The following is a 27,169-nucleotide window of genomic DNA, read 5'->3' as shown; positions in this document are numbered from 1 at the left end:
ATTATCATATGAATTGAGCACCATATGATTATCATGTGTGGCACATTTGGCCGTGTATTTGATGTTTTTTTGTGAATTCAGGGATGTTGGTATTCACTAAAATTTATGTTCTAAAATTTGACTGTTTATCTAAATTCATAACTATTCAAATGTTAAATATCAATTTCAATGTTTGAATTTACAACAGATCACCAAAAATAAGACAACTTGGTCTAATTGGAGAGAATTGTTTATCATTTTAAAAGAATGTCCAAAAGTGTCGTTATTTCCCATTAAAAGATATTCCCATATTAGAGTAAATAAACTATAAAATTTTCTACCAGGATCTAGATGACGAAAGGGCAAAACAGCCCCATCAAATAAGAGTAAGTAGTTACCATGGTAACCAACGGTTTTTTGGGTTTCCTTCCTAGCGATGTATCAAAGTGGATGGAATTGAGTTGATCTGTGCACATTTTGGTTAATTTATTAAAAATATGTAGATTTGTGCAGTTTTACACAATTATTTATCTCAATGCACTTTATTCACTGTACAAGTCATTCATTCATTCACTTCATGTGATATTTCTAAAGTTTGAAAATAGCTGGATGTTGCAAAATATTAAAACCTAATTTATTCTGAATTTTTCTACTAAGGTGGTGGTAAGATTCATCTAGTGGTTTTATAATTCAGTTCATTAAGTCATTTTCATATGGCACAAGATCATTTGCACTAAATTCATCTCTTTGATGCATTGCATAGACTGCTACAAATAAAGAAAAATGGGAAATTTAGGAAATTCTTTTATCCCCCTAACATCATTAACAACAGCTAGGATTATTTCCCCATTCTATAAATTGTCTCCCTTATTTTGAATCTCTGTTACCTTTTAATTTATACATTAAAATGTCCAATTACAGTCTCTGTATTGTCATTTGTTATATTTTTGCATATTAATAAAGGGTCTAGATAGCCATGCTCATCATTGTAATATATCTTCTAAAAGACAGAAATGTCTGTTACTGTATATAAATGTAGCCAAGGTAATGTATGACTGTAACATTTTGGGAGAGGTACAATTTTACATTAGTAATTAATTTAGTTTCCTGTGCTAGACACAGTTAACATAGGATAAGCAAAGACATGGTGAAATATTAATGATTATTCCCTTTAGTGAATTTTGATAATGTAACATTAAAGCATTTCTCTTGCATTGAAAGTTTAAGAAAAGCTATTTAACTGCATAGCTGCATGAGTTTCTGTAAAATTTCCTAAATTTCCTTTGCTGATTTAAATTCCATCTTCCCTTAACTTTTGACTAAGGTAACTTTGCAATAATGTGGTATGATGTGGTGTGAATTTTAATTCTATTTGACAAAGAAAGTATTAATTAATTAGCAATTTCTTGTTGCATGGTTTGAATTAAATGTTTGTATCATTTGCTTATCATTTCTTCAATCAATTTTCATTTCAGCTTACTAAGGCTTATCGAAAAGTACAATCAATTATTTATAGAAAATTTGATTGCATGGGTGCATTCCAGCATGTCTGTTATATGGGACTTCCTTTTCTTTTTTTACAAAAATGATAGTTACTGAAAGTTACCAGTAGGTTGAATCATTGGTGAAACACACTCAAGCAACTCCCTTAATTTTCAATCTGGTAAGATAAAGAATTTTTTTTTTTAAATATGGACCAAGTATCTCATTGTGACAATAATTAGGTTAATAGGGAACTAATTACTGTATGGAGAAAATTATCTCTTTTCTGAAATGTCAGTTTAAGAAATTAAATTTCATTTAAGGAATCTCTTGATGATGTTGGATCTGAATTAACAGAGGTCAAAGGTGAATTACAGAAGCTAATGGGAGTGATTCAAGATAAAGACAGGAATATTGAAAACTTGGAAGAAGAATTGAAAATCTCCAGAGAAAATCTGGATAGGAAGTATGATAACATTGATCTAGTACTTTTGAAGAATTAAGACTGTTATAGTAAGCAAGAAGTGTAAGGTCACTAATAGAGGTTACAGGTATAGACTGGATAGTCAAAATGCATTGATCTTCCTTATTTTCTAACAGTAATGGCTTAAGGATAGAAAGAAGCAAACCAGTTGCATGAAGAACAGAAGGTCAATTTCTTTTGTGTTTCATTCATTTTTACATTATTTTGTTTGAATAGTTCTTAGAAATTTGTCTCTAACAACCATTGATATTTATTTTTTTCCAGGGAGAGAGCAATTCATGAACTGAGATCAGGAGTTGGAAGTGATTCTGATGACAGATCTTTAGGGTAAGGCTTATTATCATTTTCTTGTTGAAGTGTCAAGCAAACCCTGGCCAAGATTTCTTATATTTTGTTAATAATGCATTGCTTTAATATAATTACAATGCCAAATACTACAGTTAAAAGATCATTATTTAATTAGTAAATAGCATGTGGTCAAAAAGATAGTCAGGTATGTCAATAAATTGATGCATGCAAGAAAAAACAAATGAGCAAAATATTTCTTCAGGAATTTTGAATTTTGGGTATTGCCAAACCACAAAAACTATGAAAATAAGTACTCTGTGAACACAGAAAAAAAACAAACTGCTACAACTGAATATTTAGCAGACAGTTCATTATACTGAGGGTCATTGCAATATGGACTGGTTGGTTGCCCCAAACAATTTCCTAAACCGAAGCATAGCTGAGGTTCATTTAATTTATATGGGGCCAATCTGTCCACATTGTAATCCATGCAGAGTGTCAAGAATAGTTGTTAAAATGATTTTTTTTAACGTAGTTTTTTGGAATAATCATATTGTAGAAAAGTGAAAATCTTTTTTTTAAATCATGACATTATGTTTTTTTTTTTTTAACATGTGGCAGTCCACATTACTTTACATGGATGATATCGTTTTTTGTATATCTAAAAAAGTAAACAAATAAAAATCTTAAATTAAAATATATTGTATCGCACAACTGTTTTGTATTGATTTATATAAATGGCTTTTGTAAGAATTTGGAAGAGGTAACATAAGTGTGACTCCTCCCTACCTATTAAACCGTAGGTCTTTAAGCTACTGTCAGTTGTTCTGGATATGAATTAATATAAAATATTACTATATTGGCAATGATAGATACATATTTTGTATGTAATATTTAAATATAAGAGCAAAGTCAAGCAAAAATTTTGGAATTATTTGGTAATCTCAAAATAGATGTAAAAGCAGGCGTGTTATCTATTTCTCCTGCATTATAATTCTCCTCATTCAGATCTAGAACAACCCATATTATGATAAATGGCTGAAGATTTCTACTAGTTCCAGTTTCCCATCTAAGAGCCTGTGTTACATGTACTTAGATTAGTGAAAACAGAATATTCATAAGAACATTAAATAAGAAGAATAATTTATATGAATAAGGGTTTATCATAGAATAACTTTTATTTTAGGAGAGCAGGAAGATCTAGAATTCCAAGGTCTATTTAGTTTTCACGTTTTACACTTCACATCTTCATGGAACTCTTTGTTTCGTTTCTCTCATTTCTTCTGTCATTTTTATCTTTTCATTCATTGAGCCCCTTCATGACATATGTATCAGTAGATCTTATAAGTAGAAGCAATTTGGTGCACTTTATTTTTTCAAATAAAAAAAAATCTAGTCCTAGTCTAGAAATGTTTATTATTATTTACATATATTTTAATTTAATTGATAACAGGAATATCTGTCTAACATATTAATCATTGATTTATATGTACCACATTTTGTTCTAATTTTCCTTTCCTGCTTAAAGATTAAAACCAACTTAATTTTGGCATTAGTAATCTTGATTTATTTTGTTCATATATCATCTAATTTCCATTTCATTTTGCACTGGGTCAACCCAAGGGTATGAATAACTGGTGTGCAATATTATATACTCTGTGTGCAAGATTTGAATGGTTTTATATGCAGCCACTTGAATTTTATTCAAATTTTAGTACAAGTGAATTTTCAGATAACAATGTTGAACTTCCAATAACAATGTCCACATCATTGTCACAATGTCATATCATTTTCTTTCCTCCCCTCTTTCACGCCATTAACATTTTTTTTTATTTTTCTTTAATCTTTTGGAATAGTTTGTAGGTCATATTATTTTTATTTGTAGTCCTAGGTGTGTATTTAGTGTTACTATAAATGGATTTAGTACATCAGAACTGTTTGAGACATAGATAGTTTATATCATTAACTACTTGAAGTGTTTTTAAATATCATCCCTTGTCATCCCACATGTTTTATTTCATTTTTACAACCCTTCCTCTTAATTTTTTAAACATTGATTTTTCTGCATATTCCCATGTTTGGCGAAAGAGACAGACTATTATACTTTTCCTTACTTGATTCTGTTGTATTTACTTATTTTGAAATTATTATTTTTTGGAAAGACAATTATGAACATTTTACTTTTAAGATAAACAACAACACTGTAATAGAGATATTTTGTTGTAAAATAAATAGAAACAGAAAGATATCAGTTAGGAAATGATAAGTTAAAGAAAGACGCATGTTAAAATAATGGCAGAATTCCCAAGCTGAACCTCCAAATGGATTACACATTCTGTAGCTATTCCTATTGTATGTATTTATTTCTCAGTGTTTGATTATAACTTACTTTATTTTTACAGACGTTCAGAAGATGGTAAGACTGGAAAAGGTAGTTTGTTTGCTGTAAATATGTTGATTGAAACTGTGTCTATCATAATGGTCTTGGATTACACTAACAGTACATGTAATACAAGACAAATTATTTTTTATAATTTTTCTACTTTAAAAGTAAAGTTTTCAATGACTTGTGGTCATATTAATGAATTAAAAAAATAAGAAATTTCGGACACTGAAAATGAATACATTTATAGTAATGTAGGCTAGACTTTGTATCCCAATAGTACATCAATGTATCTCCATAGTTATACTTTACAAAAATGTTTTATAGGGTGTATAGAAGTCTCCTTATCTATCTGTCTATATATTCTTACCCATTTGATTGTTCGAATGAACTGTTTTCAAAGATATAGCATCTCAATTAGATTTGAATAAAGCAAATGTAAATTTGTGTCCATTAATTGTAAATGAACAAGCTCAAAACCTGTCAATATGAAGTGGAGTGTCCATTTTAAGCTAGTTCAGTGTTTCCTTTCCATTTTAAGCTTCTTTGTAGTTGACTTGTATAGGTAAAGATTTTAATCTATAATGTTAAAGACAGAGGTCACAATAGAACATATTGTAAATTCAATGATAGAATTTCCACTGCCTCTGAATAAGTTTGATAAGTCTCCCAATCAATATGTTGAAGTTAGATGAATAAATATTGTCAATTGTGGGGAAACAAAACCTTATGTCCCTATATATATTTATGTCTATATATATATACTTGTTTTTAATTAAACCTGTCATATTATATAGCTATAAAATACTATTATAATGGAATGTTTCCGTTTCTCGCTTTCTAGAAATGCACTATGTGAAACTTCTTAATTGCTTATTATTGCATGTTTTACCCTATTTCACTTGCTTATTCTGTATAAGTGAGGAACTTTTTCAGATGCAATTTATGAAGCATCAAATTGAAGTAAATCAAAATGTTATGATTTTAAACATTTTCTGTTTGTATTGTGTAGGTCTACATCTGTTCCTACTGTGGTAGTAAAATTTGTCCATTTTAAAATTGACAAGGAAGAAACAACAGTTGTTACCTTTAATGTTGTATAAAATATTTATTTTTGTGATAGAAACATATAAATAGATGATGGTGAAAATAATCAGGTTTTTTGCAGGTACTATTCTACGACCTAATAAGGTATAACTCTCATTACATTAGTAAGTGGTATGAGTTATCTCCCTTTTTTGACATGATGTCATGTTGCCTTTTGGAAATGTCTTCCTATATCACTCAGTTATACATTTCTCATGTTTAGTTGACTTTTTTTGTTTTTTAATTTCATTTTTTAAATTCAACTTAAATACTGTTTTTTTCAAAATTATTAATATACTTAAACAAATTTTTTGTCCTAAAAGAGGCTTCTGAGTAAGTCATTTCTTTGAACAGTACATATGATAACAAGTAAAAATGCCATTTGCAGCCTTTTTTGATACATTTATCATGTTTTAGGCCAAAGAAAGTGAGATCATTAAAAGACTTAAACCAGCAGATTCATTTATGAAATTACACAAACAAATTTTAAATGAATCTGTTAGTAATATTAAGAATGGTTTATATGGAACAAAATTCTTCTCACAACCTTGTAAGTAAATATCTTAGTGTGGTGCCTTGGCTCTCTGTAGGATTGATAAGTTAAAACTGGTTCTTATGTTACCTGATACTTTTCTAAATATTGTAAGTAAATAAGGTTCAGGTAGTATTTCAGGGTTTCGTGTTCAGTCATTTATAATTATTTTATCAGATTTTGTTGGGTTCTATATGGGTCTGTAGAATGGTTTTATATGGTATTTTTTATAAGCTTTGTTAATATAAGAGATATTTAACCTTAATCTTACAAGGATGTTATTTTTGTTAATAAGAATTGAAACTTTGCAAGTAAAACAAAACTAATATGATATTTTACATGTGTCGGTATAAAATAAAGCATATTTGTTTGATATTGAATTTAAGGGATGATAGTAGTTGACTACCTTTAGTCCTAAATGGTTTGATGAATGATCAAAGGTCCTATTCTTATCTCAACAAATTTTCTTTTTTATTTACTTGTAATTAACATCTAGAATTCCTTGAAATATGATTAAACAAATTCACCATCATCTGCGGATCAAAAACTGAAAAACATTGGTTTGATTTGATATTTGAAAGTGCAATAAAATTTTAATTAAATGTAATTTTCATTTATTTATGTTTTTGTTTGTTTAGTTATCATAAGTCAAATAAATATTAGAAATAGAATAATTACAGTATATACTTTTTTCAGATGTTCAAAGATCAAGGAGTTTAACAGACAAAGGATCAACTAGTGGAGATAGGTTGCAGTCACTTATATCCAAGTACAGAAGTTATGGAGAAACTGGAAACACCTTCCCAGAACGCAAAATTAAACCACTGTCCTTATCAGGCAGTAGTAAAATGGGACTTGTTACAAAAGGTCGCAGCTTTGGCCCAGCTGCTCCTAAAGATAGTGATGGAAAGGTGAGTGATAGTGAGGAAGGTCTTAAAGATTCAGTAGATGGTGTAGAACAGACAGTTATCTCCCCTGAAAATGAGGGCCCCTTAGCACAAAGTAGTCCAGCACCATCATTTCATTCGTGGGATGAGAGAAGTTATCAGGCAGAGGGCGGAGTGGCAGTATCGTTAGACTATGATGAACTGGAAGACCTTGATACTCAGGAACAAAGGGATATATCAGCTTTAATTCAAAAGTAAGTTTTACTATGTACAAAACTCTATATATAGTCTGTTGGGTGTGTGTGATTGCATGGTTTTATAACTTTATGCATCATTGGAAAAAAATATCAGAAATTTTTATCACAATATTTAATTTGTAAATACAAAATTTTTAAATGATGCCTGAAGTTGATTGAGATCATTTATACGTTTATTCATCTTTTGGTTTGGTTTTTAATTTCTCACTGTCTTGAAATCACAGTTGCACTTATTTGGATTTTGCAAACTAGCCACTTGCAAGGTAGATCTAAGTTGGAATAATTTTTTCAAAAAGAGTCTTTTATTCATTTTGCATGCATTAAACTTTAGAGCTTTATTCTGATCTAAGTAATTGGTAGTATTGACACTAGTAAAGAATAAAAATAGAACTGTTAGAAGTCAGATCACTGCAGTCAACATTCTTTGTCACAGAACTACTATGGTAAATTCAGAAACAGTCTAAAAAATAAGTCAGCTCTATGTTTATTGGTCCTCTGTGTGCCCTACCAAATTAGCATGCAGTAATAAATTCACACATTACATCTTAACATTTTAATAGAGTTCAATTTTAAAGGCATTGAAACCTTTTTAAAAAAATTTGGTATCAAAATGATGTCTGACAAAAATATTCCATTTTATTTTATAAGTTTTTGATTGCATATCTGAAAATTTTCACTTGTTGGGCTTGAATTTTACAATATTTACACAGTAGTCAACTCAAAGATTTCAAAGGTTTAAAATTTTCTTTATGTAATTTTTGAATTTACCAGACTTGATCTTATTTGTTAAGATGCTTTTGAAAAGTTCTTTTCTCTGCTTGTGTGTCTGGCCAATAGTTGTATAACAGTTGTTTTAACCAGTTAAGTTTGTGATAGTTTGCTTTAACACAATATTTCCTTTCTTCAGTTGTTATAGATCACATTTACTTTTCCTTCTTGGTTTACGAAAACGTAAACTTGAAGAAAAGTACTCCAAGTCTAGGGTAAGACGTAGGCACTATCGGTAATACCTAAACAAAACTTAGCTTCAAATACACAAATATCAAAAGATTGCAAATGCCTTTTTACATTGGTAGTCTAGAATAATGTGACTTTTTCTGAAGAAGACTTAACACTCAAAAAATGTAGTATTCAGACAAAGAAAACTTAAATCAATGTTTTTGAAGAAATTCTTTAAAATAATGTTGGAATTACAAAGTATGTTTCTTTCATAATAATAAGGCAATAGCAGTCTTTTGAAATTTGTTTTTAGTTAAATGTGCCTATCTTCCAAACTTTAGAAAATTTCATTGAAAAAACTCTACGGCAACCACTTGAATTATGGCTGCTGTTTCTACTGATTTTCTTAACAGAGCTATTCTTCCATTCTGTGTGATTTTGAAGACCTGGTACAGTTGACTTTGAAATTGTGTGGACTGTTTTTGTACTCAGGTCATTAATTCAAGTCTGAAATTACAATGTATGAAAGTGAAGTTTTTGCAGTCCACACAGTTGTGAAGCTTTATGTGTTGCCAACGTTACAATGTATATTGTCTAGCTTTATCTTATAACTGCACTTTTCACAAACATGATATTAATGAAATACAAGTCTGAAGAAAAATATTTTCACATGCACCATGATGTAGGCCATGATTATATTTTGCATGTTTATCATATTAATTTAAAAAGTATTTAATTCCAGTGTATTCCCTGTGTTTGTATTGTCTGGATATAAAAAAATATGCTAAACAAATTATAGACAAGAACATGTATAATTCTAATGACATTGTATATATTTTTTTAAGTTCCTATAAAAACAAGAATAGAATAATAAAACACCATGAGATTATCTACCTTCCTTGTTGGCTTGTTTGTGTTTGTTAAAACTAACAGTCACTACTACTAATGTCATGTCCTTAATATATATCTTCAATTTGTTACCACAGAAATGATAAAAACCATTCCTAATTGTACAGGCAATAGTCTAGCATTGAAAAAACACACCAGTTACTTAGTTTGACTTGATTTTATGATACTCCAAGCTAATGAAATTATGTTTTATAATAAAAAGGATTGATATTTTATACAAATGCATTCAAATATTTTTAATAATACTTTTGATACTGTAATATGACTTTCTATTGGTATTTGGTACTGATAAGCTTTGTTTCTGCTTTCTATTTCTGCCTTTTTTGTTTAAAGTGAACATTGTTACCCTTCTAAAGAATATATTAAGGACATCTGCATGTGTGAGAGGTTCTGGATATAAAATTGTAATCAGAATACATAGTTAGATGGTGAAATTGTAGATAATTTTTTATTTCATTTTATTTTAGTTTTTTAGCTTTAGTGTTTATTGTTTTAATTTTTTTAACTTAATTTGTTTTAGGAATTAATTAATCAATTAATTTTTCAGAAAGCATCTATAGTAAGATTTAACATTATAAACAAGGTCCTACCTGGAATTTATTTATTCCATGTCAACACACAAAACAGATAAACAATGCACACATATCAACCATCAGACAAGAACAAAAAGTCTAGTTCTGTGGTGATAGAAATCAGCTGCTCAGATATCCTTCTGTTAGTACATATAACAGGTCAAGTTACCACATCTCTGAATCAAAGGCATAGTGGTCATAGAGTGGTTCTCACTGGCAAGTATTTCTTGCTACCTGATTTTTTTTTCTCCATTGGTGAGAAATGCTTCTGTCATGAAAATGGAGAGATCTATTCTCTGATCAGTATTGTAATATTTTTGGCTTTTCTTACTGAGAATTTTAATTTTGCCTGTTAAGAATGGAGTACTTTACCTGTGTATGTACCCCAGTATATGGATGTGACTGTAATATATAGCTTACTTGCTAGTGGATTAGGCTTTGTATGTTACTATTATACATTGATAGTGTTCACAAATTACAAGGCTTTCAGTTTTCATGTTCATATTTAGTATCTTATCTATACAGAAGAAATTTTACATGGAAGCATTTAAAAATACTAAGTCATATGCTTCTGATACTAAAATTTGTATAATGTTGGTACATGTATTAGTAAAAAACATTTTTTTTTATTTTACAATTGTATTAAGTACCTGAAGTTACAGAAAAGTTACAAATTTTTAGGTTTAAACTGTTTAAATAAATCCTTAATTTTGTTTTCAGTATCATTGTATAATGAGATGTAGGATAAAACACATGTTTCAAGCAAAATTTATAGAAGTATCATATAAATTCTTTTCTAAAATAATGATTGATATTTTTCTTGTGATACTTGAACATGATATTTGAAACAAGGTGGTTTTTTTTTTTTTTGTAGAATTCAAACAATGAAGATTGATTTTGAAGAAATATGTGTTTTATTAATTAGATATACTCTTATTAGCTGTCTGCATTAATTTGCTTAGTAACTACAAATAATACTTATGATTTTTTTCTTCTTCTTTCCCTTTCAGCGTACAACGTGCCACTCGCCCAAAACCACTTTTCTCTGTACGCCCACCAAAAATTACAAGTAAGATTATCGCTGACCTTTTGAAGGCAAACCTGAGGTCAGAATCAAAGGCAAAAACTGAAACTACAGTGTAAAGAGATTGTAAGTTAGAACAGTTTGCTATATGTGTGGACTACTTCTAAATTGAGATATCCTTGTTTTATCATTCACTCTTTTCATTGGCACTTTCAAAATCATCAAAATTTGTATTTTGCACTTTTCTTTAAATAATTCATGTGTCTTAATCACACTTTTCTCAAATCATTAAACACACTCTAAATCATTCAAGTAATCTATGTGCTCTTAAATTTAATTCATATTAGGTCTTCTCTCTCATCTCAACATTCTACTCATTACAGAAACATTAAAAATGCTGGTACCAGTAATTATTTCAGTGTTATTGTCCCCCACCGCACCTAGAAGGTGACATAGAAATGCTGGTGTCCATCTGTCTGTCACCCTTTGTGGACGCAACTCCTTCAAATGTCACTCAATGGATTTTGTTTGAATTTCATAGGATTGTTAGTCACTGCATGTACCTGGGGTAGTTGATCATATTTCACCGCCAATTTGAAAAATTTAATAGGAGTTAAGGGACTTTGTTGAATTGTTCATGCTACACTATAGGAACTCTTTGTAGATGCAAATCCTGGAATACCACTCAACAGATTTATTTTGAATTTCTTAGGATTGTAAGTCATTATATTAAGTTGACCATACTGTGTTGCTATTTTGATTCGACAAACTTTACAGGAGTTACGGGACTTTTTTTAATTTGTACATGCTACACTTTAGGCACAATTTCTGGATGCAACTCTTTAGGTATTACAGGGGTTTTGATCAACAAGCCTTGAGTTTCACAAATTTTTGTTCCCTGCCACTATGTTGAAGTAAACATAGAAATATCAGTGCCTGTCCATCTGTCTGGATGTATCTCCTTAGAAACCCCTTGATGGATTTTGCTTATGTTTTGTTGGATTGTTAGTCACCATTTTTTGTTGATCAGTTTGTGCAGCCATTTTGATTCAAAAATTTTTACAGGAGTTATGGGACTTTCGCACTTTTAACTTTTTTTGCTGCATCAGGGGACATATGGCTACAAGTCTACAAGTTGCTTGTTTGTTTTTTTTGGTTTTGTTTTTTTTTTTAAATATTTTTTTCCATTTTCATATGTATTTGTGTCATTAAAGAATCAAATAAACACATTTACATATAACCACATTTTTCATAAATGAAATTGCCATTAAATTAGAGGATATATTAAAGTTCATGAATTTTAATAAAATTATAAATCATTTCTTATTCTAATTATAGCATTTCATTTATAATTGATAAAATTTAAGTCTAGAGTGATGTGTTTGCCACACAAGATAATAGCATATTTCCATAACAATGATTATAATGAACTCAGCAGGTCCAATTTTGCTTGCACTATAACCAATTTGCATGGTAATCTCAAAGTCTCATTATATATAATCATCCTTTGGGTTTCTATGTTCTGGTAGATTTGTAAAGCTTCTGCTTTAGCAGGAAACATATATGAAGGGCTTTCTATACCCTAGATACTTAAACCTACAAAAAAAATCAAAAGCCTTTTTTAGAGATTTATCTTAAAAAACTGAACTCCAGTGTATGAGGAGATGTTGGGAACTCAGAAATGAAAAGTATAGAAAGATTCTGGTATAAACAATTTGTGAGATCTTAGAAGTGAAAGATAAGTGGTATATGTATTAAGAATGGAAGGAGTGATACTTTGGGGTGAAAGTGAGGAAAAATTCTACAGGACACATAATTTAGCATATTTTTAGATTTCTTTTTCTAGTTGTATACTAGACAATAGACATCTTTTTTATACATATACTTTTCTACCCAGTATATCACCAAATTACCTATTTATCATGCATTTATCATTAACATAAACTTTCCCATCAGTGCACTATGTATAACTATAATAGAACACCCAATATAAACAAGGATATCTCAGTTTCTGGTTGCCTGAGGTATGACGCGGGTTTGATAATGATGCAGCTAACGATGACACCATTTAACTGGACTACTTTGTGTGTTGTGGGTATAATATTTATGTTTCTAATTAAGTTAAATTGTTTTATTTTTTCTTTATTTATTTGGGTCATGTTTCTTTGGAAAGCATTAGTTACATCAGTTTTCTAACTTAAAGGCAACATGTTTATCTTTTTTTTTTATCTTTAAATTGCAGCTTTAAATGAGCTATGTAAATTTTATACTGCCTTCTAAAGTTTGGTGTATGAAACTATTTACAGAAAATTGCATTAAAGAATTTTTTTTTTTTTTTTGGTTATAAATTCATTTTTCTGAAAGCAAATCATTTAGTTAATTTGATATACTTTATTCTGTATTATAGTAGAGATTTTTTCAAAAAATTAACTGTATGTAACTATTGCTTATTAAAAACATGGTAAGACCTTTTAACCTTGTAGACTAGTATCTAATTATGTATATGCATGTTGATGTAGTTTGATGCATGATGAGTGTGTGTAATATATGTGAAAGAATGAAGTATTGTCTTTCAGTATTTTAGTTCATTCTAAAACTTCAATTCCAACTGGTGATTGGTTAATGCTAAAGCTTAGGGGGTGACACAGATCTTTTTCTAAAACCCTTTTAAACAATAGATTTTCCTTAGAGTTCATCATTACCTTTCAATTTCACCAAAAATTTCCACCAGAACAACACAACTTAATCACATAGAGATTTTGATATTATAAAACCGAAAATAAATTTTAATTTTAAGTATCTAGTACCCCTGCTTTGAATTATCACAAAGTCTTCATGTTTGACTGTAGCCAGAGGGAAGTTAGTGGTGAAATTGAGCCCTATTTGTAGACAGGTAATGAGCCTTATTTTTTTTTTTTTTTGGTCAATTATCTCCATCCTACAATATTTTCTCAATACACCCTTTATCCTACTTGACTTCATAACTTAAAGTGTGTCACCCTCTCGTTACTGATACTAATGTCTGTGTAAGATAACTGAGAAGCTGTACATATTGGAAACAGGTTACAAGTGTCTTCAGTGTACCGTGGAACATGTGTAATCTGATTATTGTATTACCCTGTGTATTTGAATTTTTTTTGTCATATTAAAAATTGAAACTTTAACTGTCAGCCTATACATTCCATTAACACATTGAATCTAACAGAAGTTTTTGAACCCTAGTTGTGCTGGAATAGACAAGTTCCACTGTACCATGAAATGCAAGTAAAAGTTACATGAATCACTATCTTGTTTCAGTTTTGTTAGTTACGTTCTATACTCACACAGGTATACGACCAAATGTTGAATCCTAGTAACTTTTGTGTTTCAATGTATCATGTTTTAGACTAAGAAGGGAACTTCCAGAGAATTAAAACCTCATGTGACTTTTAAAGAGTCATGATTAATAAGTATGAACATTGTCTATTTGATTTGCACTCCATATATGTGTTGGCTTGGAACACTCAAAGTAAATTAGAAAGTGGTGAATGTTCAGTTTGAATTACACTTGTCTTTTGACTTCAAATATATATATAATTGTGGAGTAGTAGTTAAATATTAAATTCTTCACAGCTTGTTTTTCTTAGATTTCAGTATTGAAATTAATCTTTCACAAGTACACTATACTACAGAAAATTAATGCTAAATATGTATTGCTAAAACATAAAAAAAAAAGTTTTCGAACAAAAATTCTAATGTGTTCTTATCTGGGCTCAACTGTTGGAAGTTTTGATAGTCAGAAAAAAACATAATTTTATGCATGTATCTGATATTTAATTCATTGATGTTTTGCTAGTTCATCACCTCCCTTATTATTCTCATTGTAGATACAGAAAGGTTCTTGAAATGTAGGAGTACCCAGACACCACCAGTATTACCTTCCAGCAGGGTCATGTGATTTGTTGACTGTGATACCCACCCTGTTCTATATTTATTATCCAATCCAACAGGGTTCATTTATAGACTGTGATATGAGTATATGTATATTTAACTATAGTTACTCCAGAATATTTACAGCAAACTTTTTTTACCTCTTTTCATTTCATCTGTATCCATCCTGATCTGTATCATTACCAGTACCATTTATTTGTTTAAATCATTCCAGATGTTTGGTTACAAAATGTGAGAAGATTTGAATTTACCAATCATTCAGGTTTATTAGTTGGTTAATAGTGGTAGGTAGTACTTTTGATCTATTATTTCAAACAAGTAAGCAATTATAGGTAAAATTAATGTCTCAGAAGTTTAGCTGTTCATGCCTGACAATACTTGTAATGGAAAGTTAATAAGAGTGTGCTAGTTTTTGAAGTTTGGAAACACCTCTGATATTGGAGGGTTTAATTTATTCAAATGTGCCAAAAATAGTTTGTTTTACTAATTAACTAATCCAGTACTATTTAATATTTTCAATAGCTGCTTTTATTTTGACTTTGTATAATGGCCAGCATAGAAAACTTGACTTGGGATCAAGCTTGACATCTTAGCCCAGTATTAAAAGCACCACAACAGTATTTGGATGTACAGGGCAATAGGCTGATATTATTACTTACAAGACATTTAAATTCTCTGAATATTTCTAGATAAATTTTATGTTAGTTCCCTTCATAATTTATCTTTGTCTTTAATCATTATCTAGGATATAAAAGAAATCAGTCTATTGTTGAACTAGACAAATTATTCCCTTCAAGTCATATCAGTGAATGATATCCTTTGTAAACAATGACATTTCAAGGTCATTGACTTAAATAGGCATTAATCTGTGGCTACTTAGATTTATACTTTCCTGTGATCAACTCTTCATTTTAATAGTTGTTTTAGATAAATTATTTATATCTTATTTATTGTTGACTTTGATTTAAGATTTTATTATCCATTTTTGAAATAATCAAAATTTTAGTTTCTGTATGTAATACATGTATAGGAACATTTATGTTTATTAAATGCATTTATTTTAGTGTCTAAATGTGTTTCTTTTGTTGATGGTATGGACAAAAATGAATATGCAATAAAAAAAAACCACACAAGATAAGATTTTAAAGTATGTGCACTTTTCACACATAGACAAAGAGTAATCAAAGGAACCAAGGTTCTAGAAGTAATCAAGAGAATGTAATCCAGGGACAATGACCAGACATGGAAAGCAGACATACACAACAAAGAGCATAAAGTAACTAAAATAATACATACAAAGTAACAAAAGCATATGAGCAACTTGGACTCCACTAAAAACTGGGAACATGGACCAGGTGCACTCTGCTTTTCTAGAAACACCTGCCGAGTTGCTCGCAAAAAGTCAAGTCCAGGGTAGTCGAAAGAGGAAAGGAAAACTATAACACATTAAACAAATCAGTTTTCATGGCGCAGATGAATACACTGTAACAATCCACGAGTTCATGATAACAACCATAAAACTTCTGTAGTGATGACTTCAATCTATTAGCAACATAACCCTGTTCCAGAAGACAAAGGAATCAGGCTTTCAAAAGTTCCTCAAAGCCTGTTTTATAGTTGTCTGAAGTATATTGAATGAACAACTGCACTGAAGCACATCATACACCTATCCTCCCTTTTTTTGGTGTTCAAATTTCCACAAATAACTCAAAAAGAAAAAACGCAAACAGTGAAATATGAAAGGAAATTTGGTTCCATGAAGATGCTTTACAAAAACATTATCTAAATTCCTCAAAATGTTTTTGAGTTATCATACAACTTGTGAAAGAAAAGTGGTTTTCAATATCCATCAAGAGACCAGCATATAAAAAAAAAAACTGTAAATAATGAAATACCTGCAATTGGAAACCAATCTAATTAAAATTAGACCTATTGATTGTTCTTTTCAGTCACTGCATGTAGGATTTAACAACACTCCATTCTACTTTCTCATTTTCTTTATATTCTGTATGTTTTATTTATATTTTAATCGTAATTTAATTCCTTTTTTTTACCTTTTAAACATGACTATTGTCCACTTATTCACCATTCATATTTAAATTTAATTTGAGTCACTTCACAACATATATTATCATTTAACTTTCTGTTCTGATGACCTTTCTGATCAGCCAATCAGATTTCATTTTTCATGGTTTTAAAGAGTAATCAAGGGAACCAAGGTTATAGCGGTAATCAAAAGAATGTAATCCAGGAACAAAGACCAGACATGCAAAACAGACATACACAACAAAGAACATAAAGTAAATAAAATCATACATACATTTAAAGCATTATTCGAAGGGAAAAACCTGAGGATTTTGAAAAAGGTCATCTGAACAAAGTAGAATGTAGTGTTAGATCCTACATGCAGTGACTTCTGGAACAATTGATAGGTATAATTTTAATTAGATTGTTAAAAAAACAACGCAATATACAAAAAATAATAATGGACTCTTGGCTAATACAGCTCAGATTACAAAGAAAATATCTGTGAGAAAGAATTGTACATTCAAGACCTATTGCAATAGTGTTTAATGAATAGAAATATAGAAATCAAACCCTAAACAATAAGAGTAAGAATCTACACACCATTAAGGCTTGAAAAAGCTGATTTAGGACTGAAATTAAATGTTTGACATAGCTTGACAAGTTCTAGATAGAGATCCACTCAACAAGACCTAATATCCTTACTTTAATTCAACACAGGACTATATAAGAATTAATTTATAAATTCATCCGTTCACGCACCTTGTATGCACTGTTTAATTTGTTAATTTGCATCAAAAATTAGACCTATTTATCCACAAGGTAACCATTGCTTAATATTCAACTTTTTCTCATAGGATTTACCAAGAGTTTATGGTTTTCATGGCAATCAAAAGAGATTTAAAGATTTCTGATATAGAACATTGTAGTACAATTTCATAGAGATCCCTTCAACATTTTAGTCCTGATAAAGTCAGCTATACAGCTCACTGAAGGCAGTCAAACAGATACACATTTTTTTTTCCAATTTTTATTAAATATTCATTTTTTCCACTTTTTTTTAATTTTTAATTTATTTTTTCTTAAATCATACCACATTTCATGATCTTGATTTACTAAAGAAATGATACATATGTAACATGTGTTTGTAAGTACTGCTGAAAAATTCTTATTCACATATAAATGCATTGCACTTTCATATAGAGTGTCAGTATCATTAACTTCCACCACAAATAAAAGAACTTGTCTTGGCTGGTTAAAATTCTTCCAAATCATCTTCCAGACCTCTAATTACACCAAAAGCACAGCATTAATACAGCCATCATTTTCAGGATTATTTGTTACCTGAGCATATTTACCTAAAACATACAATATAAACATTGTTACTAATAATATATATATACAAGAGGCTCCTAGGAGCCTGAATCACTCACCTGGTTAAATTTTTGCATTTCAAGGGCAATAACTCTAACAAGAAATTGTCCAACAATTTTGACTCCATGAGGACTTTGGTAGGACTTATCATGAGGATCATTTCAATCAAAATTTTCATTCTATCTATTATAATTTTCAAGACACTGATAACTGCAAAAAACGTAAATTTTTGCCTTCCTTTCAAGGACAATGACTCTTATATGGAGTCGTCTGACAACTTTGATCCCTTGAAGACTTTTGAAGGCCTTATAGTAAGAATCATTTCAGCAACTGAAAGATATTGGCCAAACCTGACGGTTTTGGAGATATTAAAAAAAACTACTGTATGACCCCCTATGTTCTATTTTTAGTAAAGGCGGCCATGTTTTTTTAACCAATCAAAAATCCCTAAAAAAACAAAAATACAAACTTTCATTGAATTCTGAAGAGCTGTTTTCGAGAAGATAATTCTAAGGTACAGTCATTATAAGTTTCATGCAAATCTATTCGGTAGTTTCAGAGGAGAAGATGTTTGAAGAAATTGTTAATGACACTGGACACCAAGTGATGGCAACAGCTCACATGGCCTATGGCCAGGTGAGCTAATAAATTTGATAACACTACTTACAACAAGTTGCTGCAAGTACATTCTGTTTATTATTTCACCCAAATGTCAATGTTGATCATTAATGAGTCTATGTCGTTTGACTTTTTAGTTCATTTTGAAGGGGTGTCATCATTTTGTTATCATAGATTTTATTACTTTTGTTGACCGCTCCTTCAAGGTCTTATTTAAAAGTGTGTTCATACTTAATGATTAATTGATCTCTGTAAGTATTTACTATTTTAATAGGGGTAATACGAAGGTGCATTTGTTGCATTTCACTATATTTGTTACTTTTTCTGTTACCATGACAATAGTAAAAATAAATCTGTGTCAAAAAATGTACGGGTGTATAGTACATAAGGCTGGAAGATTCAACAGGTAAGATTGATTGATTATTGTTTAACATCCAGTGGCAGATGTGTAATATATTTCAGAATTGATTGATTGATTGATTATTGGGGTTTAACGCCTGAGCAATATTTCAGCTATATTCAGGCAATGAACATGAAATGGATGATAAAATGAACATGAAATGATGATGATGATAAAATGAAAAAAGGGATGGGACACAAGGATAATAGGGTCGACAAATCTTGATTGCCACAAGAAAATGGGAGGGATGGGCAGGGTCAGGTAATTAAGCCTCCTGTGGCTGAGCCCAAAGGTTCCTACTATCGAATACCACAGCAGGGTTCTTTAATGTGCAAGGAACGTGGCATCTTTCCCAACACGGTGCACTACTTAGGTTTGTGGTCAGGTTTTCCATATTATAGCATGACGACCCCAACATGTAACACGCCAGGGGTACCCCATTCCACCATCAGGGGCATGCAACCAGTTGCTCTGTGGGCAAAATGCCCTAGCCCCAAGCCAGGGTTCTGAGCACTATTTAGTCACCTTTTATGACAAGCTTAGTGCTACTGCGGGCCTATATTGACACCCAGACCCGCACAGGGCTATATTTCAGGAAGAGAAAATTCTATGGCTTATCAGTTCCATGATTTTTGCTTTGTACCGGTGCCACACTTTCTGCCATATTTTCTATTATCAGTTACAGACTGCATAAGACAGTAGTCTGGAAACTTATTCTAACTCATAATCCATGCATCACTTTCTCTTAGAACTTATAATACATGTATCACTTTCTCTTAGAACTTATAATACATGTATCACTTTCTAAGAAAGAAACAACAATTGAATTATACTCGGCGTCACATAAATAACATACTGTTAAAATTTGAATAAAAATATTTTCTACGACTTTATTGACACCAACCGTCGTTTAAATTGTCTTAAATGACTTGCTCATTTGTTTAGCCAAACAGCTTCTCAAAAACAAGTCGCTTATTAGCTTAAATCATGCGTAACAAATCCTTACGGGAAAATCCCATACTAATATCCGCCATGTTGGTTTTTACGGGACGATTTGTTTACAAACGAAGTTTGTAAGTTCCTGTCGAACTCCGGTGACAATCGTCTGCTTGATCAACTTCTCGGTATTGTACATTGTTCGCGTAAAATAAATCCGAGATATCCAAATAACGCCGAAGTGCATTCTGGGGTCTTCGGTTTTTGGACAAACCATTTAAACGTAAACAACATCTCCTAGCAACCCGATCACTGTAAACATGGCCGACTTTTTACAATGTAAATATTGGCACCGAAAATTAAAATCTGACCGGAATTTAACGATTCAATGTTTAGGGAGAAGCCGTTTGGCTAAACGAATGAGCAGAAAATATTTTTATTCAAATTTTAACAGTATGTTATTTATGTGACGCCGACTATAAGTAAAATTGGTAATTGTTTTTTTAGTTATTGTTCTTAAATTTCCAGGGCATCTGACTATCACATGAAAAATATCACGAGGCTTATATTCAATATAACATATAACATACCCCAGATGACTTTTCCTCCCTGTGTTACCAAACCTAGTTCACTAATGTTGACCTAGAAGTAAAATATTAATTAATCAAAGGCTAATCCACATTGCTCGTTTGTCCTTTGTAAGTTTCCGAATGTGTTCTTTTAGTTCATTAGGGCCCCGCCACAAAAAGTGGTGGTTGCCCTATAGTGATCACTCTCTCTGTCTGTTCGTCTGTTACAAACTTGTGTCCAGGCTGTAACTTGTTTATCTTACAATGTAATCTTTTGATATTTTGTAAGTGATCCTACTTTTTCTTTCATTATAAGGCTTAATTTCTACTGTAGGGCCCACAGAGATGGATTTCATCTAAATGATTCCTACTAGGTGTAATTTATAGTGTTTTGTCTATTTCTTTGTCCTTGTCCCTGAATTATGGATATCTTTTTCCTAATTATAATCATTGTCTCCTTATCATATGATGACATAAACAAGCCTCATGATTAGCTTTAATTGCTTCTTTTCCAATTGTACATGTATTATTTTCAAAGACATTTCTACATATTTATCCCACTGGTAAACATATCTCAACTTGTATACCTATTAAAAAATGAAATATCTAAAAATAAAAAATGAACCATCAATCCATAGTTACCTCAATTACCGTTCCTTTTGTAATAACTCCTAATGATGTGTACATAGGTGATGTAGGGTTTTTCTTTACACCAATAATGGGCAGATGGAAAGTAGCTTTTAATTCAGGATGTGTAACATGTGCTTTGTTAAATCTAAGACCCTGAAATTGACAACAACATAGATTATATATCTGTGATAGAATTTCTTAGTAAATAAAAGATTTTAAAAAACCACAATATAAATCAAGATTCTTGTGTACTTTCCAATCAAGAATTTAAAAGACCAGTGTACTACTAAGTTCTAAAAAGCTTAAAGCTTCTCCAGTATACACATGTAGCCTTCAATCTGATGGAATTGACAAAACATAAAAGAATGAATTAAGCCATCAGTTACAAAGGCATCCTTGTCAACATTTTTAATCTATCTCCTCTACAATGTTAATATTCTTACCATTGGTCGTATAAATCTTTCAAATTTAGGAGGCTTCCTTGTAAATCCTTCACCAACATAACAAACTTTGGTAACCATTCTCTTCCATGCTTTCCCTGAAATTATCCATTACAAGATTTATCTAAATTAAAATAAACAATTTTATTTAAGTTTCAAAACAACAACAAAAAAACTTTTACCTACAGTTCAAAGACTTACCCACAGTCATCATCATCAATTTTTTCTGAAGCAATTGATCTATGCAATAACTTTATAGTTAAAAACTTACGTCTCGTTTTTCCTGTTTTGAGAACTTTAAACACTTCTCCTTCACTCATGCCTCTCACTTTAGGTAATGGTACTTCCCATTTACCCTAAAACAATAGTAAACCATAATGAAAATATTTTACCATGGAGGAGGAGACGATGAATGAATAAAAATCTTTAGAGAAAGTTTTCTACAAGAAATGTGTAATTTCTGTGATAAAAATACTTACAAAATAAGAAAAGGCTCTTGTCTAGGCCACAAAATCATCAATATTTTATTGTTGAGATTCAAGGATTTTACATCATAGGCCAAAGTTAATTATGTGTTTCCAGCTTTCGCAACACTATGTCTGTTTCTGTTACCAACCTTAAACATTTTATTGCTGATTGAAGAAACTATGTGGATTTTTGTTGATCTTGTCACCATTTTTGTTGTTTTGTGTTTAGAATATCATTGATCTGCAAGGCATTTGCCAATACCTTTAAGTAAAAGTGTATCAAAAACAAAATTTGTAAACAGCCGCATGGCTTTTTTCAATGTCTGTGCACCGTATTAGTTGTAAACAATAAAAAAAATGTTTCTATAAAATAAAATGTTCTACCTACCTAATTTTTTTTTTTGTCTGGGGTGAAAAAGGAAACACAATTATTTTATTTTGGCCACAACAAAACAGACATAAAACATACAGCTTTTTCCTTTCTTTTCTGTTTGACCATATTGGAGAGAACTTTTGCTCTTGTTTGACCCTCTCTATCCAACAGATAAGCTGGAACTGCACCTTCCGGAACCTCTTCATTATTTTTCTTCTTAGTTTTTCTCTCCTCATGCATCTTAATGCTAAAGGTAATGAATTAATAATAGTTTGATAGCTTGCAATAAAAGGTTTCAACACCAAAAATTGTGACCTCTATACAATTATAAAAAAAATAATAAGTTATTATTTCTGTTTACAATCACCCAAGAACAAAAAAAACAATGTCCATTAATTCAAGGTTTTCAACAATAATAGAAGATTATATATGATGTTAGAAATAATTAATGCAAATTTTAAATTCTTTGCCAAATCACATTTTTAAAAATTCTTATTTGTGCTACACATGTAAACTAAAGAATGTGTATTGGTATCCTTTTCTAATAATTAACTCACGTTTTCTTCATCTGAACCTTTTCTGCATGTCTCTTCTTGTTGTATAACTTGGCTCTGAAGATAAAAATCATTAGATTTTACAAAGCTCAATAAGATGTACATTCACATTAAAGTTGTCTACAGTAATTTGAACTATTGTAATCAGTGAAAAACAGAGATGATTATGCCAAAATTGAAAACTAACATACTTCAAACTATTGAGCAACAATCAAAGAGGAGTCAGTTTATAAACAGTATGTACACTGCATAAATAAATGTGTATAAAAGCTCCATGTTTGATGTACTTACTTGATGCCTCTGAGTTTCTTTGCTTTTTCTGCTAATTCATGAGGTCTTCTACCTTCTTTCTTACGCCTGAAAAAATGTAATGCTTATGTTGAAAAGAGTGTGCATTCATATCTTTGACAGCTTTAAGGTTTTAAATGGAGTAGATGATGTTATTGATGTCTCCAATTCAAGTACAACATGTAATATTCAATGTTATAGCATGTATTACCAGTATCCAATCTAGCCTGGAAAGGGAGGGACACATCAACCACTTGCCCATCCTTAATATTCTTGTTCCATATTAATAAGAAACAAATACAAATTGCTTATGCCATGTAACTTATTCTTATTAAAGCAAACAAATTGTCAACATACATTAGTATAATCATGTTTAATCTAAAATCTTTGTGTTTCCCCTTTTTTTAAAATGATTTACAGCATGAACTGCCACTGTCCTCTCATTTATAATCTGGGATATTGAATAATAAATTTGACTTACTTTTTTTCATAGTAATCCAGTCTTCGTCCATGTCTTTTTCTATGGAGTTCTATATGTTCGTTCTGAGGCTGTGAAAAGAAGAGATTACATTTAGTGTTATCTGAAAATAAAATAAGTGAGGCAAAATAAAAAGTTGTGTAAGAGTAATCAAGGGAACCAAGATTCCAGCAGAAATCAAAAGAATGTAATCCAGGCACAAAGACCAAACATGGAAAACAGACAAACACAACAAAGAACATAAAGTAACAAAAGCAAATGAGCAACTCAAACTCCACTAAAAATGTTACATCACCATGGTAATGTTAGATCTTATCAATTGACCCTAATTTTCTAATTGATTACCATAACTAAATTTTTCAAAACAGGTATAATATTGATAAATGCACAGAATCTTAACACTAAATATATGACATACTTACAATTAGTTTCCATTTAATTTTCAAAAAGAAACATGGATAAACATATAAAGCCAATGTATACCTACATGTACAAATGTACTTCAGCAGTTCATTTTTTTTTTAATTTATGCAGCAATTATTGAATAGTTATTCGTTTTTGCTACATTTGTATGCATCAGTAACCAGTTCTTATCCACCAAAAAAGTAGCTCCTATGAAATATTTTATGAAGCTACTAAGAAATTCTTTCAACTCTCATAATGTATCATAGATAAATCATCTTTTTAATGCTTGAAAAAACTGTTTATACCCAACTGGAATATTATTTAGTTTAAAATGAATTACTCTATTATATACAAACTTCAGTCAAAATATTCCACTTATACTTGTCTAATTCATCTAATAGACCAAATTAAAGACAAAACAGCAAATGATCTCTATACTGGCATGGTGATGTTAGATCTTCAGAAGGTGTATGACACGGTTGACCATAGCATACTTTGTAAAAAACTTAAACTTATAGCCACTGATTCTATAAAATGGTTTGAATCTTGTTTAACAAACAGAGAGAAAAAAGTTGGTATAAATGGTATTGAGTCCAATTTTAAAATGTAGTGTTCCACAAGGTAGTATATTGGGATCTCTTTTACTTTTACGTCATGTTAATGACATGAAAACAAGTATTATCTCTGATTGTAAGTTACTTTTATATGCTGATGATAGCATGATTTTATTTTCTCATCAACACTTGGTAGTGAACTTAGATCATGCAGTGCGTAGTTGGTAGACAATAAATTACCTCTCCATCTTGGAAAAACTGAATGTTAAATGTTTGGATCAAAAAGAAAATTTTAAAAAGTGAAAGATTTCAAAATGTAATGGTCATACAAGTTTATGTCAAAAAAGTGTTAAAAATTTAGGTCTATGTATTGAATAATTCACATCTGGAGAGAGAATTGTGAATTACATTGATAGTAAATTTCATACAGAACTCAGTTTTTTTGACAGATAGAAAGATGTTTGTCCAAAAAATCGAGAAAAAATTTATGTATGACAATAATACAGTGTCATTTTGACTACTTTTATTCATCATGGTTTTCTACTTTAAACAAAACATTGAAAAATAAACTTCTAGTAGCACAAAATAAGATAATTTGTTTTATAAAAAACTTCAGAAATTAGATCAAGTATAAAATATCCAGTGTTTCAAAAGATTGTTTTTTTAAATGTTGAAAAGCAGGGTACAGCAATTGCGACTTAACCATGTTCACAAAAATATGTTCAATAAATGCCCATCATAAATGAAAAAAGTTTCATTCAACATAGAGACAGTCACTCTTTTAACACAAGATCCAGTCAGCACAACTTCTTTGTACCACTTGTTCAGGGCATGGAAGCAAATACATTTTACCACAATTTTATTAAAGATTGGAATAATTTGCCCAATGAACTGAAAAATATTGCACACCATGATGCTCTTAAAAAAGGGGTAAAATATCATGTTTGAAAAATTAAAGTTAGAACATCAATGTGATTTATAAACTGATTTTTACTATATAAATGATTATTTTATGCTGTAATTTGCCTACCCTTGTTGTATTCATAATATGATATACATCTAATTCAGTTCATCACAGTCATTGTTATTTTTGTATTATATATATAAATGTTTATAATGAACAAAAATGAGTTCATATTCCCAATTCATTTTATGTTTTATTGTTATGCCTTGTCATTTGCCCTATGTAATTTAATTATATATATGTGTCTTATGTGATAAGTATGATATTATGTCTAAATAAATACCTATCTATCTATCTTGTGTTTGTAGCTTCAGTATAGCAGAATATATCAAGAAGATACAAATACACAAGAAGGCTAAAAGGTCTATGATAGATGAAGTCATTGAAGATGTCAAAACATAGTACATTTCATTTAATTTATGCTGGACCATCAAAAAGTACACAACAGATTTGTAATGTAAACCAAAATAAGAAATATCAGAATATATACTGAAGATATCAGTCTTAAATTTTTAAATCAATGTAAATTGTAATCGTTATGCCAATCTGAGTGTGAATATTTAGTGTACTCTGAATAGGAACGTGAAAAATGAAGGAATCTCATTAATTATGCTGAGCTTTTGATATTTCAACACCCGTGATGACAAATACTTTACCATTTTGGTTTATTTAAACATAAAACGTGGTTTTGATTTTTGTTGTGAAGTTTTTCAACAGTACATGTTAAGAGAAAGAACCTTTTCCGGTGAACTTGTAATTCCGAAAAAAATGGGCAAAAATAATGTATCAATCCCGATCACGAAACCGGTTACAAAGGGGGTTTTGGTATAGACGCAGTGTCTTGTATTATATGTATCATAGACGGATCCAATGAGCCATATGTAGTCCTGTCCGTAATAAATTGATTTTTCATTATATAAAAACATTGAAAATACTTAGAAAGCAGCATAGTTAAATAAACAATCAAACAAATTTTTGATTAAACATTGTATAATAAACACAAACGAATATAATGAATATTTTTTTCATATATTCTTTAAAAAAATAATCCGTGGATTTTTTGGTAAATTACTGCACGTTAATTATCCATGTATATGAATATATCTACAAATTACTCTGGTATTAATAGACAAACAAATGTTAAAATAAATAATTTATTTAAATTGCCAGGAAACAGCAGGAAATTGGTTCCTGCTTGATAATAACATAATATAATGAAAATATTAATTCTAACACACTCACTTTCTCTCGAAATCATGTGAAACAGAATTAGGCGGGTCACAAAAACATATAAATCGGCCAAACAAGCCCGACAAACACTACAATAAAGCAATAACATGTA

The 27,169-nt window shown here is 30.3% G+C and overlaps 2 protein-coding genes across 20 annotated transcripts in view; one reads left to right on the top strand and one right to left on the bottom strand.

Annotated features, from left to right (window-relative positions):
* LOC148622040 (uncharacterized) overlaps nucleotides 1-15,824 on the top strand; it is a 56,697-nt gene extending 40,873 nt beyond the window's left edge. For 9 of the 19 annotated variants that reach the window (XM_088571541.1, XM_088571528.1, XM_088571534.1 and 6 more), the window contains 10 exons: nucleotides 324-365; nucleotides 1,785-1,927; nucleotides 2,210-2,272; nucleotides 3,420-3,446; nucleotides 4,636-4,664; nucleotides 5,785-5,807; nucleotides 6,120-6,252; nucleotides 6,931-7,145; nucleotides 14,208-14,271; nucleotides 14,689-15,824. In XM_088571541.1, the coding sequence (XP_088427667.1) occupies nucleotides 324-365; nucleotides 1,785-1,927; nucleotides 2,210-2,272; nucleotides 3,420-3,446; nucleotides 4,636-4,664; nucleotides 5,785-5,807; nucleotides 6,120-6,252; nucleotides 6,931-7,145; nucleotides 14,208-14,264 (732 nt within the window). In that variant the 3' untranslated portion in view covers nucleotides 14,265-14,271; nucleotides 14,689-15,824. Of the gene's footprint in view, nucleotides 1-323; nucleotides 366-1,784; nucleotides 1,928-2,209; nucleotides 2,273-3,419; nucleotides 3,447-4,635; nucleotides 4,665-5,784; nucleotides 5,808-6,119; nucleotides 6,253-6,930; nucleotides 7,376-8,285; nucleotides 8,362-10,808; nucleotides 10,949-14,207; nucleotides 14,272-14,688 lie in introns of all 19 variants that reach the window. The other 10 variants (XM_088571542.1, XM_088571535.1, XR_015920542.1 and 7 more) reach the window with 8 other exon arrangements.
* A 2,229-nt stretch (nucleotides 15,825-18,053) lies between these two features.
* LOC148622039 (ribosome biogenesis protein NSA2 homolog) lies at nucleotides 18,054-26,618 on the bottom strand. Its single transcript, XM_088571526.1, has 10 exons — nucleotides 26,484-26,618; nucleotides 23,908-23,975; nucleotides 23,430-23,495; nucleotides 23,142-23,195; nucleotides 22,681-22,831; nucleotides 22,016-22,100; nucleotides 21,748-21,842; nucleotides 21,317-21,457; nucleotides 20,696-20,747; nucleotides 18,054-18,135 (listed from the first exon to the last, which is right to left on the bottom strand). Exons 1-10 carry the CDS (start codon nucleotides 26,484-26,486, stop codon nucleotides 18,068-18,070), a joined length of 783 nt encoding a protein of 260 aa, XP_088427652.1. The 5' UTR covers nucleotides 26,487-26,618; the 3' UTR covers nucleotides 18,054-18,067.
* Between the last annotated feature and the right edge of the window lie 551 nt (nucleotides 26,619-27,169).

This window comes from Perna viridis, chromosome 3 (assembly GCF_037379345.1).
Source record: "Perna viridis isolate PV_CMFRI_1.1 ecotype Kerala chromosome 3, ASM3737934v1, whole genome shotgun sequence".
Taxonomy (NCBI): domain Eukaryota; kingdom Metazoa; phylum Mollusca; class Bivalvia; order Mytilida; family Mytilidae; genus Perna; species Perna viridis.
This window is presented reverse-complemented; position numbering and strand designations above follow the sequence as displayed.